The sequence below is a fragment of the Leptonychotes weddellii genome, chromosome X (genome assembly GCF_054177405.1).
Source record: "Leptonychotes weddellii isolate Sample4059 chromosome X, ASM5417740v2, whole genome shotgun sequence".
NCBI classification, from domain to species: Eukaryota; Metazoa; Chordata; class Mammalia; order Carnivora; family Phocidae; genus Leptonychotes; species Leptonychotes weddellii.
Window position 1 is genome coordinate 12,953,743 of NC_138385.1, and position 16,444 is coordinate 12,970,186.

The 16,444-nt window shown below is 41.1% G+C and overlaps 1 protein-coding gene across 1 annotated transcript in view; it reads right to left on the reverse strand.

Annotated features, from left to right (window-relative positions):
- Positions 1 to 16,444, reverse strand: part of LOC102734313 (transmembrane 9 superfamily member 2-like) — a 76,671-nt gene that overhangs the window by 37,855 nt on the left and 22,372 nt on the right. Inside the window, exons 6-7 of the mRNA XM_081809405.1 lie at positions 13,043 to 13,170; positions 7,752 to 7,863 (exon numbers count right to left, since the gene is read on the reverse strand). Of these exons, the coding sequence (XP_081665531.1) occupies positions 7,752 to 7,863; positions 13,043 to 13,170 (240 nt within the window). The remainder of the gene's footprint in view (positions 1 to 7,751; positions 7,864 to 13,042; positions 13,171 to 16,444) is intronic.

Below are 16,444 nucleotides of genomic sequence, written 5' to 3' on the forward strand. Positions count from 1 at the left end.
AATAAAATAAAATAAGGCTCAGTCGGTTGAGCGTGTCTGACTCTTGGTTTCAGCTCAGGTCATGATCTCAGGGTTGTGGAATTGAGCCCCCACGTGGGGCTCCGAGCTCAGCACAGAGTCTACTTGCCCCTCCCCAATCCCATCCCACCCCCACACGCACACACGTGCTGTCTCTCTCTCAAATAAATAAAATCTTTTAAATAAGTAAATAAAAGAGGACATCGATGTGATAGGGTTAAGAACTACTCATCTGTTTCAACTCTCTCATTTTATTTTGGGGAAACTGAAGTCCAGAGAGGGAAATGAACTTGCTCAAGGTCACAGTATGAGTTTGAGGCAAGCTAGAACCAAAATACCAAAATTTTCTGCTTCTCAATTCAGTTAGTGGCCCATGCTGCCTACAAATCAAGAATATGTTTTGGAGGGAAAAAAAAACAACAATGCTATAAATGTGGCTAGGGTCCCAGGCTAGCCCACAAATAAAACTTATATAACTCATATACATAGCTAAGAGTACTGGGATTAGAATGAAACCTTTTTAAAAACGCTTGGTTGGTGGTATAAAAACAGTAAGTTTCTGAAATAAAAGTACTGTGAATAGAAATACCTTAGCCTGGCACTCAAGGCCATTCAAAATCTGGCCTATGTCTCTTTCTAACCTTTCTACCAATACTATATAAACTATTAAAGTCTAGAGTGTTAGACTGAATCTCTTTGGCCTTTATAAACCCTAGCACCTAACGCCTGGCACATAAAGTGCATTTCATGTCCTTTGATGAATGGATAAGCAAAGGAAAACAATTTTGTTTCAATTGGACGTTTGTTTGCTGTTCTTCACATACACCATGTACAATCTTACCCAGAAAGCCCTACCCCAGCTCCTCGCCAAATTCCCAAAATCCAGCTCTCTTAACTCAGTCCATTGGCCTTCCCATAATGCCTCACACACCTCTGTCTCTTCCATCCAAATCACATGCAGCATCCTTAGAAGCCCAGCTCAAGGTCCCTCTCTCACAAAGCCTTCCTGGACAATTCACCCACCATTTTAAAGTCACACCATGTATTTTAGAGGCTGCATTAAGAGCCTGGACTCTCTAGTCAGACTAATCTTGGTTTATAATCCTTTACTATAATCCTTTGGGCAAGTGACTTTCCCTCTATGAGTCTCAGTTTTATTTTCTATAAAATGGAGATTTAAAATAGTACCTGCTTTCAGAGGACTATTGTGAGAAATGAAGTTAAAGTAAGTACTTTATAAAAATTCCCATGCCAGGCATATAATAGGCACTCGATAAATATTTGTCACATAAATGGACGAATGAAAGGTCTTTACTCCGGGGCGCCTGGGTGGCTCAGTCGTTAAGCGTCTGCCTTCGGCTCAGGTCATGATCTCAGGGTCCTGGGATCAAGCCCCGCATCGGGCTCCCTGCTCCACGGGAAGCCTGCTTCTCCCTCTCCCACTCCCCCTGCTTGTGTTCCCTCTCTCACTGCCTCTCTCTGTCAAATAAATAAATAAAATCTTTAAAAAAAAAAAAAGAAAGGTCTTTACTCCAATGTTAATCTTTATGACCCGTCCTTCAATAACTTCTGAACAAATTTGTTATATAAACTCCCAACCTATACCCATTTGGGAACATGAATCATTTTCTGCAAACATAAAGTGCCCAAGATGCTTAACTAAAAAACCAAAAAGACAGAATTTTTTTTAACTAAAAATTATATTGCCTCTGGACCTTTCTGTAGCTAGTAGCTGCCTGAGCAGGGGCTCAGGCCCACAATCTCAGCCAATGACCATGGGCTCTGCTTCCAAACAGCAGCTTGCAGGTGGCTGTAGAGGAGGTACAAGGAGGTCTAAGGTGATAGAGGAAGGCCAGGAGGAGGGAGGTCACAACCCAGGTGGCTGAGGAGCCCCAGCTGCTGCATGGCACTGACATCTGTAAGTGGCTTGACATATGCATGAAGTTTGGCTTCCTGTCCATGTCCCCTGGCTCCATCCCTGTGTCAGGATTGTGCAGACCCCTCCCCCACTGACCCCGAGAATGACTGTGTGTACCAGAGGTACATGGAAGGCTTCCACAGTCTGTACGAGGGTAAGACAGTGTGGTTCACCCAACCAAGGGCCTGGAATCAATCCATGTCACAGGACCTCGTGGGATCTTCTGTACTGGGAGTGAGAGGCAACAAAAAGAGGGAAAACATGCAGAAGCACAGACCAAAGGGGAAACTCCCAGGAAATGTGGAGGGTTAGATCTTTGCCAAGATGGCAGCCCCTGTCCCCCACATTTCAGGTGCCTTATTCAGCACCTGAAATGTGGCTGGTCCTAAGTGAGATGAGCTGCAAGTGTAACATATATGCTGGATTTCAAAGACTTGGTACAAGATAAAAGAACACAAGGTATTTCTTTACCAAAATAAGTGCTATACAAACATGGCATTCTAGTTAATAAATGTGTCTCTCACAGGGGTATAGGTTATCAGTGCTGACATTACATGTATGCTAGGGTTGAACAAATAAGTCAATGTAGTGTAGACGATAAGGGCCAGGTTTCTCAGTGTCAGAGAAAGAAGTTACCAGTGAGCAAGGGGAGAGGGCTAGCCTGAACACTGCAGTACTGGATTAAGTCCGAGATACTGGTATGAACTCATGTTCACTTACTTCCTTGTCCACTCAGTTTTATATTTTCCCATTTGCAATTAGCAAGTCATCTGTGGGGTGAACTTTGCCACTGTGAGAGTAACCAGTTTCCCCAATACTCATTCACCTCCAATTTTAACATCCACTGATAACATTGACCTGAATCAATTATTTAACTGGAGGGTGAAAAATAGTGGTTTTCAATTCAAATTCCACTTCAAATAGTCATTACCACTGAAGCATTTCAACAAATGATGATGTCAACCCAGTGAGTTGACAAAATCCTTCATAAGCCATAATGCAGTTTATTTTATATTACAGTTACCAATGTATGAAGCTTTGCTTCTTATTTGTCCTCTGAAAGTTCAAGCTGTGTTATGGGTTCAATAAGATTTTGTGAGCTACTCCAAGATGCAACAACCATGTACACTTGGGATACCCAAAGTGATATCCACGATGTAACATAAATTATACTTCAGAAGAGTACTCCAGAGCCAATTGTAGCTGTAAAATGCTGGGTTAGACTCAGTCAAAATGTTTCTTTATTAGGAGACTTCTTTTTATAAGGATTTTATTTATTTGAGAGAGAGCAAGAGCGAGCAAAAGAGAAAGCATGAGCAGGCAGGAGGGGCAGAGTGAGAGGAAGAAGCAGGCTCCCCGTTGGGCAGGGAGCCTGATGCGGGACTCGATCCCAGGACCCTGGGATCATGACCTGAGCCAAAGGCAGATGCTTAACTGACCAAGACACCCAGGCACCCTAGGAGACTTTTAAATATTTTACTAATGTGCTTTGTGAAGCTAAAAAAGGAAGTAGTAGAAAGTAGCATTTTCCAAACTTGTTTGACTAGTGTTCTAGGGAATGCACTTTGGGAAATGTTGATGTGTATCATTGTCACGGGGTTAAAAAAAATGGCATTTTTCAACTAAAGACAATAAAATGAACAGCACCAGAGCTCCTGACACCCTCCCCCACCTACAACAGCAATGTTCTGGTGTTCAGATCAAAAATATTGTGGCTTGGTGTGCTCGCTGCATGCATGAGCTACTGTTGTGTGAGACACTTATGAATCACGTGCTCCTATATCCACAAGAAGGAATAGGAAATATTGTGTGTCTACTACAGGCTAGGCCCCATGCTAAATGTTTTATGTTAGCTCACATATCTCTGATAGTAATCACCAGAGGTGATGATTTTATGCCCATTTTACAGATTAGGAAAAATAGGCACAGAGTAACCTATCTAAGTTCACACAGTTGGTACATGTCCGAGCCAGAATTCAAACTCAGACATGTGTGGTTCTTTCCATTGTGCCACTTCTTGAAGCCAAGGGCCTTCTAAGCACCCTAAATGAGCTTCAATGGGAGAGGAAGATAATTCCCTCTCCTGGAAGAGTTTCCAGGATGGAGACCTGTTAAGAAACAGGGGTTGAGCCATAACCCCAAATGAGACTCCTGATATGAATCTGAACTTCAATTTAGAGGTGTTCTCCCTTGGCTTTTACTGTAAACATAAAAGTTCCTACATTTAATTTTTTTTTAATTTTTAAGTAGGCTCCACACCCAACGTGGGGCTTGAACTCATGACCCTGAGATTAAGAGTCACCTGCTCTACCAACTGAGCCAGCCAGGAGCCCCCCCACCCACTGGCCACGTTTAAATTTTTAACAGCTGATGAATAAGAGATAAATATGTAGAAGGGCTTCAATTCTTTGATCAACTTCTGATAGTAGCTTAGACTCTGAATAATATTCTCAATCACTGGGGAAAGGTTATTTTAATTTCTTTAGGGTGTATTTCATTCCTTCCCCCAGATTACACTTCTGCATTTCATCCAGAGATCAGACGGCTGACTGGACTATACTTATTGGACTAGTAAATTGATTGTTTTTACCAACTGTACTTTGGGTGAACAGCAGGATGTAGGATCAAGTAATCCTGACCTCTAGCTGGATGATCCAAAGTACACACATACACATCTCTAACATAAACGGTTCTCATTTTCTTCACAGTAACTCTGTGGACAGAAAATATAACAGAGCTTTAATAAAGAAAGCCAGAAGAGTAGAGTAGAAAAGCTATGAGTCTGGGGGCCAGACAGATCTGAGTTTGAATATCACCTCCACCTCCGGCCAGCTATGACCCTGAGAAAATTAGTTCACCTCGCTGGGCTTCAGTATCCTCATTTATGAAATGGATATAACCACATAAGTGATACACAGGGACAAAAGCAAGGCATCCCCAACCTGGAATTGCTTTCAGAATGAGATTAGGAAAAATCATGTTGTAATGGCTGTCAGGCCACCTATAGACATGACACAAACTGAGCACAATTTGTAAATATTTGAAGAAATTTGAGACCTAATCCCAAATAATGTGATTAGGGTTTGGTCTCAAGAAAGCACATCTAAAGCTTTAAGAAATAAGCCTTTTATACGAAATCAAGGATGATCAAAGCAGAATCAAAAATATGAGATATAGTCTTTAAAAAAAACTAAAAAGAGAAATGCACAGATCTATATAGTCATAAAAGGCTTTCCCTGTAAAAGGAAAGCCCCAGGGGTGCCTGGGTGGCTCAGTCGTTAAGAGTCTGCCTTCGGCTCAGGTCATGATCCCAGGGTCCTGGGATGGAGTCCCGCATTGGGCTCCCTGCTCAGCGGGAGGCCTGCTTCTCCCTCTCCCCCTCCCCCTGCTTGTGTTCCCTCTCTCGCTGTGTCTCTCTCTGTCAAACAAATAAATAAAATCTTAAAAAAAAATTTAAAAAAAAAGGAAAGCCCCAAAGTTAATCTTTTGGTGAAGCACCTCTAATACTTTGCAGGGCTGAGTTCCTAACCCATGAATATAAACATTTGGTCCATGGGCAAGCGGAGCACTAGAATGCCATGAATATCATCTTTTAATAGCCATTTCCCTTTGCTCTGGGGTCCTATGCTCACCAAGAAACTTTCTATTTATTCTATTCTATTTCTATTTGCTTTCTCACATATCATTATAACAGGCAGATGTGCTAACCAGCTAACATGAATGGCGTGGTCTGCTTGGCATTTATATTTCTCCATGTAAATTAATAAATTGGTATTCTGGTTTATACATTGGACCCTTAGGAGTTTGCTTAGTATGAATCAATCTTCCTTTGGTATAGTCACAGAATTAAAATTCTGAAGCAAGATTTTTAAAAATTGACAAAAACCTAGTACTGCTGAGTGTGTGAGGGAACAGCAGATCCTCAGCCCCAGCAACTTGTCTGGACAAGAATTTGGCAATGTGTTATCAAAATATGTATACCCTTTTATCTAAATAATCCTACTGCTAGGAATTTAACTTTAGGAGATAATCACAGAAGAAAATAAGTAAGAATGTTCATTAAAGCATTATTTATAGTAATTAAAAATTAGACATTTGGGTCATTCTTTTCAAAAGTACACTAAGTAAATCAACTATGGCCTACACGTTATGTGTAGTAGGGGCATCTAGGTAGCACAGTGGGTTAAGCGTCCAACTCTTGATTTCAGCTCAGGTCATGATCTCAGGGTCGTGGGATCAAGCCCCACGTGGGGCTCCGCGCTCAGCACAGAGTCTGCTTGAAACTCTCCCTCTCCCTCTGCCCCTTCCCACCCCACCCCTCTCTGAAATAAAAATGAAATCTTAAAAAAAATTCTTGGGGCACCTGGGTGGCTCAGTCGTTAAGTGTCTGCCTTCAGCTCAGGTCATGATCCCAGGGTCCTGGGATCGAGCCCTACATCGGGCTCCCTGCTCGGCGGGGAGTCTGCTCCTTCCTCTCCCTCTGCCCCTGCTCATGCTTTTTCGTTCACTCTCTCTTAAATAAATAAATAAAATCTTTTTTAAAAATTTAAAAACTAAATGTATTAGGCAGTAAATAAAAAGAAGGATGTGACTCTATGTACACATGGAGTGAAAATAGCACATGTAATACCTCATTTGTACAAAGTTGCATATTTTTTGGTACCACATGCAGTGTTTCCCTGATATATTCTACAGAACATTATAACCCCATGAGTTCTGCCATGGTCTATGAAATACCATGTATCATAATCATCTTCTGAATATTCACAGTGCTTTTTAACATAATGAGTACTCTTGATGCCATTGTTTTAACATTGTTTAACTTAGCATTATCCAAAGTAACCTTGTCATAGAATCCCTTTTTCACATAACACTTTTGAAAATACAAAGCAAAAATAAATAAAATATGAAGCAACGAGTTTCCAGAAAAACCTTTGGGAAACATGGGCATCAGAGAGCTGATAGATTATTCACCAGAATGTTAATAGTCAGTCTGTATATCTATCTAGCTTCCCAAAATACATACCACTTCATAAAAACAGCTACTTACAAAAGAAAAATGACAGATGTAGAAACAATAATGAATGCCATATGTTGGGGACCTACTCTGTGTCATGCTAAGGTCTTTACATATTCTAAAAATGAGGATGAAATGACATGAGGAAAAAAAATTGAGCCTGAGATCACATGACTTACCTAAGCTCACACCGGCTAGTAAGTGGCCAAGCCTCAATTTGAACCACAGGTCAGTCTGAGCCCAATAAGGAATTTCTATTCGGGGTGCCTGGGTGGCTCAATCAGTTAAGCATCTGACTCTTGATTTTGGCTCAGGTCATGATCTCAGGGTCGTGGGATTGAGCCTCTCTGTCTCCCTCTGCCCCCGCTCCCCCTTTCTCTCTCTCAAATAAATAAAATCTTTTTTTTAAAAAAAAAAGGATGTTCTTTTCAGTACATGATACTCTGTCTCTTCCACAACATACTCTTCCTTTAAGGTCCCACTTGAGCAGCCTGCCAGCCTGCCAACCGCAGGTGACACCCCTCTGGTTTCCCACATACTTCTTTTAAACCTCCACGTAAAGTAAGAAAAAGTAAGTTATCTGACACAGTACCTGAAATGTGGGAGATTTAATACAGAATTCCTTTCACGATTGTCCTCTGACTGGTTTTAATATAAAGAACTTAACCTACTTTCCTGGGCTCTTAGCTGTGTTATAAAACTTTGATGATGAAAATTAAGGCTTTACTATTAAGGAAGTATATGATATTTATATACTTGATTTGGAACAAAAGTAAGATGATGGCATGGAATACTTACTTCAAATCTCACAGAGTAAGTGTAGGTGACACTCAACTTATCTGTATGTTCTCCAGGAATTTCCATAGGGGGTCCATTACAAGTTAGGTGGTTTTCATCCGAATGCTTATAGCTAAGAAAAGGGCGGGGAGGAAGGGAAAGGAATTTTTATACCAAACCGCCACTGTAAATTGCCGATTCACGGCTATTCGGGCATATAACAATAGCAGACTGAAAAAATACTTAAAATACTTTTGTTTCTAAATGTCCCCAACACTCAAATTGCCCTGCTTTTCCGAAGCTCACTTTATGCCACTTCGCTGTAACGAAAGACCTACATTAGTGCCTGTTTTCACAAACTAACTGAAAGAAATGCAAAGAGGATTTTCACTTTTATGAAAAATCAAAAAGAGGATTCAGCATCGCTTTTGCAGGGAGCCATAATAAAGGCAGCTCGCACCCCAGCAGTGAGCGTGGCGCCACCCGGCCCCTTCCCTGGGAACCACACAGCATTTTGACATCAAGCCACCAATGCTTTAAACTGGGTCTGTGAGCATCTGTGCTTTATCTCGGTTTACTTTGTGCATCCATTAGCAAGATGTGTCTTAAGGTATCAGAAAAGCCTGAGAGAGGCGATTTGGAGGGTCTGGGAACGCTCACAAATTTTTCCATATAAGTTAATGGCAATTGCTTCCAAAAGCTTTCATAGGAACACTCTACTTTCAGATAGCAGGGGAAAACATATCACCCTAAGAACCTTCTCATGGTTCTTCTCCTGAGCCTGGCTGGCTCAGTCAGTAGAGCGTGCAACTCTTGATCTCGGAGTTGTAAGCTCAAGCCCCATGTTGGATGTAGAGATTACTTAAAAATAAAATCTCAAAAAAAAAAAGAACCTTCTCGGGCGCCTGAGTGGCTCAGTTGGTTAAGCGACTGCCTTCGGCTCAGGTCATGATCCTGGAGTCCCGGGATCGAGTCCCACATCGGGCTCCCTGCTCAGCGGGGGGTCTGCTTCTCCCTCTGACCCTCTTCCCTCTCATGCTCTCTCTCATTCTCTCTCTCAAATAAATAGATAAAATCTTTAAAAAAAAAAAAAAGAACCTTCTCTTTGGCTGTGGATAGACTTTTTAAAGTCCTTCTATTAGCAAATGGCTTTATTTCTCATCTTTCATCTCACCCCTCTCCAATATATTAAACAACCTGTCTTGTATTCTTAGCTGTAGGCTTAGAAAACCAAATAGGTTTTGAAATCATATTTATAAGCAGCCAGAGATCTGAGGGCCTACTGTGTGTAAAATGCCATGCTTAGTGATGAAAGGTAGCGAGGACAATCTATGCAAACCTTTTGTATTTGAAAAAGATGATTATAAAAAATAGAAGATGGAAAGCAAAAACTAAAGAAGTGTGAAACTAAACTTAAGGACTGATGAAGCTAACAAGTGCCTGGTCAGGAATAAAGAGACTGTAATATTACTTGAAAAATAAAAGAAGGGGCGCCTGGGTGGCTCAGATGGTTAAGCGTCTGCCTTCAGCTCAGGTCATGATCCCAGGGTCCTGGGATCGAGCCCCACATCGGGCTCCTGGCTCAGCCGGGAGTCTGCTTCTCCCTCTCCCTCTGCCTCTCCCACTGCTCATGCTCTCTCTCTCTGTATCTCTGTGTCTGAAATGAATAAATAAAATCTTAAAAAAAAAAAAAAAGAAAAAGAAAAGAGGAATAAAAGGGAGAGAGAAAAATCAAAGGAGAAACAGTGGCGCTTCCCTTTCGAATTATTTACTCAACATACAAATTATCCCTTGGCTTCTGTGTAAAGGACAATATGCAATCCTTATGGGATGGTTATTTCTACATGTATATACACAATTAAACCATTCACTCACAATTGAGGGGGGTTATTGACGTGCCCCTCTTCCTATTCATTTTTGTAACCCTAGTGTCTGGCATATGATATGCCCTTACTAAGTGTTTGTAGGGTGAATTCTATTTAAAGCCAAAATATATTTTATTTTTTTTATTTTTTTTTTTAAAGATTTTATTTTATTTATTTGACAAAGAGAGACAGCGAGAGAGGGAACACAAGCAGGGGGAGAGGGAGAAGCAGGCTTCCCGCGGAGCAGGGAGCCTGATGCGGGGCTCGATCCCAGGACCCTGGGATCACGACCTGAGCCGAAGGCAGACGCTTAATGGCTGAGCCACCCAGGCGCCCCGCCAAAATATATTTTAAAACAGCTATGAATTGGGGCACCTGGGTGGCTCAGTCAATTAAATGTCTGACTCTTAATCTCGGCTCAGGTTTTGATCTCAGGGTCGTGAGTTCAAGCCCCGTGTTGGGCTCCACACTAGGAGCCTACTTCAAAAAAAATTTAAAAATAAAATAAAACAGCTATGAATTAAATGATCACTGTTAAGGCTACCAATAAAAACTTAACATCTAAAGGAAAAACATTACATTACCAAATGATAACGCATATCAAGGTTTACTGTTTAAGTATGTTTAAGTATGGCCCTTGAATCCAGCCCAGGAAATACCTGCATTTCATATGAGAGAGATCATGCAGCAAAAGGTATATTAAGATCTCCAATCAATGTAAAAGGCCTATTTTAAACCACCAGCCTTACATATGGGTTGCATAAGGCCTTCTAGGCCATTTTCAAAACTTGGGCCTTTACTCTAAGTGAGATGGGAAGTCACTGGAAGATTCTGAGCAGAGGATTGACATGAGCTGACATTTCAAAAGGAATGCTCTGCACGCTGTATTGAGAACAGACTGCTGGGAAACAAGGATGGCACCGGGAGACCGGCGAGGGTGTTGCCATCAGGCAGGTGAGATGTAATGATGTCTTGGACCAGATGATAGCGGTGGAGGTGATGAGAAGGGGTGGATCCTAAATATATTTTAAAAACAGAGTCCCATGGTCTGCCAAAGGACTGGAATAGATACAGAGTATGAGTGAAAAATGATAAAGAGGAGTCAAGGTTGCTGCCATAGTTTGGGGGCCTGAGCAACTGGAAGGATGTAGTTGCCATTTGCTGAGATAGAGAAGACAACAGGAAAAACAGGTTGGAGGAAAGATTACAAGTTCATGTTTGGTCACGTTAAATTTCAAATGCCAGGGCACCTGGGTGGCTCAGTGGGTTAAGCGTCTGACTTTTGCTCAGGTCATGATCTCAGGGTCTTGGGATCCAGCCCTGGGCGGAGAGCCCACTTCTCCCTCTCCCTCTGCCCCTCCTCCCACCATTCTTGCACTCTCTCTCTCTCTCAAATAAATAAAATCTTTTCTAAAAATTTCAAATGCCTACTAGACATCCATGTAGTCATGTCAAGTAGACAGCTAGATATACAAGTTTACAGATCTAAGAGTCGTTGTAGGATCCAATGCCATGAGACAGGATAAGATTACCAATGTGTAAGTATATATAAAGAAAAAAAAAGTTCAAAGACTCAGTCCTGGGGCCCTCCAATATGAAGATGTTGGAGAAATGAGAAGACTGATAAGCAACCAGTGAGACAGGAGAAAATCAGTAAAGTATGGTAATCCAAAAGCCAAATGAAGCAAGTAATTATAGGAAAAAGAAATGATCAACTATGGTAACCATCAGGGAAATTAGCTGGGTACAGTCCCTAATAGAAAACACAAGACTGTAGGCCTAGAATACCATTAGGCCTAACTCACTTCTTATGACCTTGAGCAGACTGCCTAATTCTAAAAAAATGATTTATAGCACAGTCCTTGTTCTCAAGGGGCCCACATAAATGACCTTTACAATGATTAGATAAAAGTTTTATTGCATGCATAAACTGTTGCTATGTGCAGTGTAGAATAAATATAAGTCTAAAAAATTATTTTCTTGGCTTTTTTACTCTGAGTCTGACAATATGAGATATAACTGTAAAGCATTGTTTGATTTTCATATAGCTGATGGGACTAGCTGCCTGGATGATCATACCCTGTATGTTTACTACCTAATGACTTCGAATATGAGCAGCCATCCCGAGTTAGACCTCACAGTCCATGCTCCTAACATTCTCTTGCCAGATATCAGAAGTGACATACACCAAAAAGCATAGGTGATTGCCCTTGACAATGATTAGTATTTCCTGGCCTCTCTTGGTAGCTATGTTTATTTCCTGTTGTTCACAAATATACTCTGATCCCTTTAAGCCTTCTTTTATTTCCTACTTGCAACACCTTGCAAAGATAAATAATCCTCAAAATTTTTAACATAGACATTAATTTTAAAAGAATATCCTTTTACTAAGATAAACCAGAGTTGGAAAATACCAGTGTTCCTCACCACTTGGGGTCTGTTTAATGAAATCTATAGGCCCTTTTACCCAGAAAAATACACATCAATACAAATGTCCAGAGTTTGATATATCAGGGACCATATTAAAAACTCCTAATTCAGTCCTCTCCTCTCACAGATGAGGAAATTCAGCCTATGACAAATCAAGTTAACCTACCCAATGGTCAAAAGCTTGGCACAATACAGTCTCTAACTCTTCTTTCCCTTTGGGAATAATCTCTGTGCCAGATGGAACCTTGGCAGAAGTCAAATGGGGCAGTAGCCTTAAAAACAATGAAGTCTGATCCATTTCTACAAACTTAGGGTTGACTTGCAAAATGGAACCAGGAGAGATGAGACTAAAATCCAAATTTCCTAATTCCTTGTTCTGTATTCAGAAAACTATACCACATGGGCCTCCTTTAATATATGCAAGTAGGTTTCAAGGGATAACTTCTTCCCTCCATCTTAGTATTTCAGGTTTTATAATATTTTGCCCATAATGGACCATGATTTTATACACTGTGTGCTATATTCCCCTCTCTATCTTAATTGAAGAGTTCTAATTTACAGCTAGGTCATCCAGGCTCTTTCTATAAATGTACAGGGATAAAGTACCTGCTAATTCTTGAGATTGCTTATTTGTTAGAGAACTCTAATTGTTAGTAGATTCTTCCTTATATTCAGCTGATACCTGCCGAATAGACTCCAGTAATAGACCTGTCCTCTGAAGAAACACAAATCTAAATCTAAGCTCTTTGTCATATGGCAGCAAGTAAAGAAGAGAGTTAGGATGCCCTCAATAAGTCTATTTCCCTTCCACATCTGTCAATTCTTCCTCACATTACACGGTATTCAAACTCTAACTATAGGTAGAAGGGAATAAATTGCCTCTTTAATTTTTCAAACTGTATGTCTAAGGTTACATCACATGTGTACCCTAAAAATGAAAATTCTAGTTGAGAACGTCTACATTCTGAATTAATTTTTAAATTAAAGGAACTAATTAAAAAGATATTCTATAATTACCTTTGGGGGTCAAGTCTAGCAGCAACCAATCTTGCAATAGCCCAATTTCTTTCACTTTCCCTGTGATACATAATAATAATATCAACGTGGTTGAAGAGGTAGAAAGTATTACTTTTGTTGAATTCAGGCTGCAAAAAGACACGGAAATTTTAAAGAAGTTTGAACTTTTCCCAGAAACTAAAAAATATAAAATCTGACCATGGAATAAAAATGGGATCCACTATATTATTGGCTATATTCCCTATGCTTTTCATCTTCATAACTTATTTTATAGCTAGCAGTTTGTACTTCTTAATCCCCTTCACCTATTTTGCCCATCCCCCCTCACCCTCCCCTCTGGCAACCACCAGTTCTTCCTCAGAACCCTCAGAAGGAACCAACGTGCCTACACCTTGAACTTGGACTTCTAGCCTCCAGAACTATGAGACAATAAATTTCTGTTGGTTTTTTTAAGATTTATTTATTTATTTCAGAGACAGAGAGAGCGAGCATGAAGGGGGGAGGGGCAGAAGGAGAGAGAGAATCTCAAGCAGACTCCCACTGATCAGGGAGCCCGACGCGGGGCTCGATCCCAGGACCCTGAGATCATGACCTGAGCCAAAGGCAGACGCTTAATCGACTGAGCCACTCAAGTGCCCCAAACTTCTGTTGTTTTAAGCTACCCATTTTGTAGTGTATTTTTAGCCAGCCCTAGCAAACAAAGGGCTTTGCAATATGAGCTTTGAAATCAGACAGCGTTTACTAGCTATCTGACCACAGACAAGTCATTTAACCTCTTTGAGCCTCAGTTTCCTCTTTTTACAAATGGGAACAACAGGGGCCCAGTTGGTACAGCATGTGACTCCTGATCTCGGGGTCATGAGTTTGAGCCCCACGTTGAGTGTAGAGATTACTTATAAAAATATCTTTTTAGGGGCGCCTGGGTGGCTCAGTCGTTAAGCGTCTGCCTTCGGCTCAGGTCATGATCCCAGGGTCCTGGGATCGAGCCCTGCATCGGGCTCCCTGCTCAGCGGGAAGCCTGCTTCTCCCTCTTCCACTCCCCCTGCTTGTGTTCCCTCTCTCGCTGTGTCTCTCTCTGTCAAATAAATAAATAAAATCTTTAAAAAAAAAAAAATCTTTTTAACTAAAAAAAAAAATGGGAACTATAATAGGATTGCTCATAGAATGGTTGAGGATTTAACAGAATAATGTATGTAAAGTATTCAGTGCAGTGCTTGGCATAGGAAGCCTTCAATAAATATTAGCTATTACATCAACCAGGCCCTTCAATCTTCAGAAAATGAATCCAAATGAACCTTGTCAATTACCATATTGATTAATCTACAACATGCAGTATGCCTAGATTAAGAATTATGGCTCCAGGGCGCCTGGGTGGCTCAGTTGTTAAGCGTCTGCCTTTGGCTCAGGTCATGATCCCAGGGTCCTGGGATCGAGTCCCACATCGGGCTCCCTGCTCGGCAGGAAGCCTGCTTCTCGCTCTCCCACTCCCCCTGCTTGTGTTCCTGCTCTCGCTATATCTCTCTCTGTCAAATAAATAAATAAAATCTTAAAAAAAAAAAAAAAGAATTATGGCTCTGCAAATCTCAGAACTGAGGGTGATGCCCTGAAGGAATTTTAGAGATCCTTTAGTACAATAATAACAGAGAAGAGGGTAAGAGTGATCCTATGGGGGAACAGCACAGTCAGCTTGGGCTGGAAAGTACGTACTACTCGCTGCAGTGCTGTCCATAATTGCAAAGGACAAGAAACCACCAAGACTGTCTATGAACACAGTTAAATGAAATATGGTGTAACCACATAGAGAAATAAAATGCAGCTAGCAGATTTTCATGTCCTAGTATGGAGTATACCATGTATTGGTATCGGATGTCCATGGTATGTACTAATAGAAGCAACCCCGCATTGTGGTTAAGGATGTGGTCTCCACAGTCAAGCTGCCCAGGTTGAAAGCTCAGGTATGGCATGTATTAGCCTGTGTGACCAGTTGCTTAGCCCCTCAGTGTCTCAGTTTCCACACCTAAAATGTAGAGATCATAAGACATAAGAGTACCTATCTTCATGGGTGCTATGAGGATTGAATCAACCCATGAAAAGCATCTCAACCAGTCTTGGGCATAAAGTACCCAATATGAGAGGTAAAGTGGTAACAAGGCCCTCAAGGATCTGGATCCTGCTTGTCTCTCCAGACTCATCTGCTGCCACAGCCCCTACTTGTAACCAGCTAAATGACTAGAGAGAATTCTTTATTCTGTGCTCTCATAGCACTCAGCTCATATGCCAGTCACTCAATGACCACATCGAATTGTAGTCAGTGTATTTCCACGTTTACATCCCCTAGTCAATTGTGTTCCCCAGTAGATTACAAGGCTAGGAACTTTGCTTCACTCATTCATTCATTCAGCAAATTTTTTTTAACATCTATTATGTGCCAAGCACTTCTTAACTATGCCCTAAGAGCTAATATCCTACAGGGGCTCAAATAATACAAGAGGTAGTTTCATATGTTACAGAGAGAACAGAATTTGGATCAAAAAACACTGGGATGCAATTCAGATTTTGCCACATATAATCTTTTGTATGTCAGTCTTTCTTGGCCTTAGTTTTCTTGAAATGGGGATACCATCACTTACTTCATAAAATTGTTAAGTGGATTGAGTGAGAAATTATAGGGAAAGAACTAGCACAGCACCTGGCACAGAATAAGGAGATCATTAAATGTTAGTTTCCTTCCTACTAGATGTCAAAATCATGCTTTAAAACTTCAACTAGATTTCCAATTCCAATCCGATTTGGGCTAAATCTCCCGCTGAAAACTACAAATGGTAAATATAACATAACAAATATCTTCATAAAAGCAACATGAACATAGAATGTACAACACCAAAAGTAAACCCTAATGTAAACTACAGGCACTGGGTGTCAATGTAGGTTCATCAATTGTATAAAATGTACCACTCTGGAGTGCCTGGCTGGCTCAGTTGGTAGAGCATGCAAATCTTGATCTCGGCGTATATTCAAGCCCTAGGTTGGGTGCAAAGATAACTTAAAAATAAAATCTTTTTACAGAACTAGAGGGTATTATGCTAAGCGAAATAAGCCAATCAGAGAAAGGCAAGTATCATATGATCTCACTGATATGAGGAATTTGAGAAACAAGACAGAGGATCATAGGGGAAGGGAGGGAAAAATAAAGATGAAACCAGAGAGGGGCGCCTGGGTGGCTCAGTTGGTTAAGCGACTGCCTTCGGCTCAGGTCATGATCCTGGAGTCCCGGGATCGAGTCCCGCATCGGGCTCCCTGCTCGGCAGGGAGTCTGCTTCTCCCTCTGACCCTCCTCCCTCTCATGCTCTCTGTCTCTCATTCTCTCTCTCTCAAATAAATAAATAAAATCTTTAAAAAAAA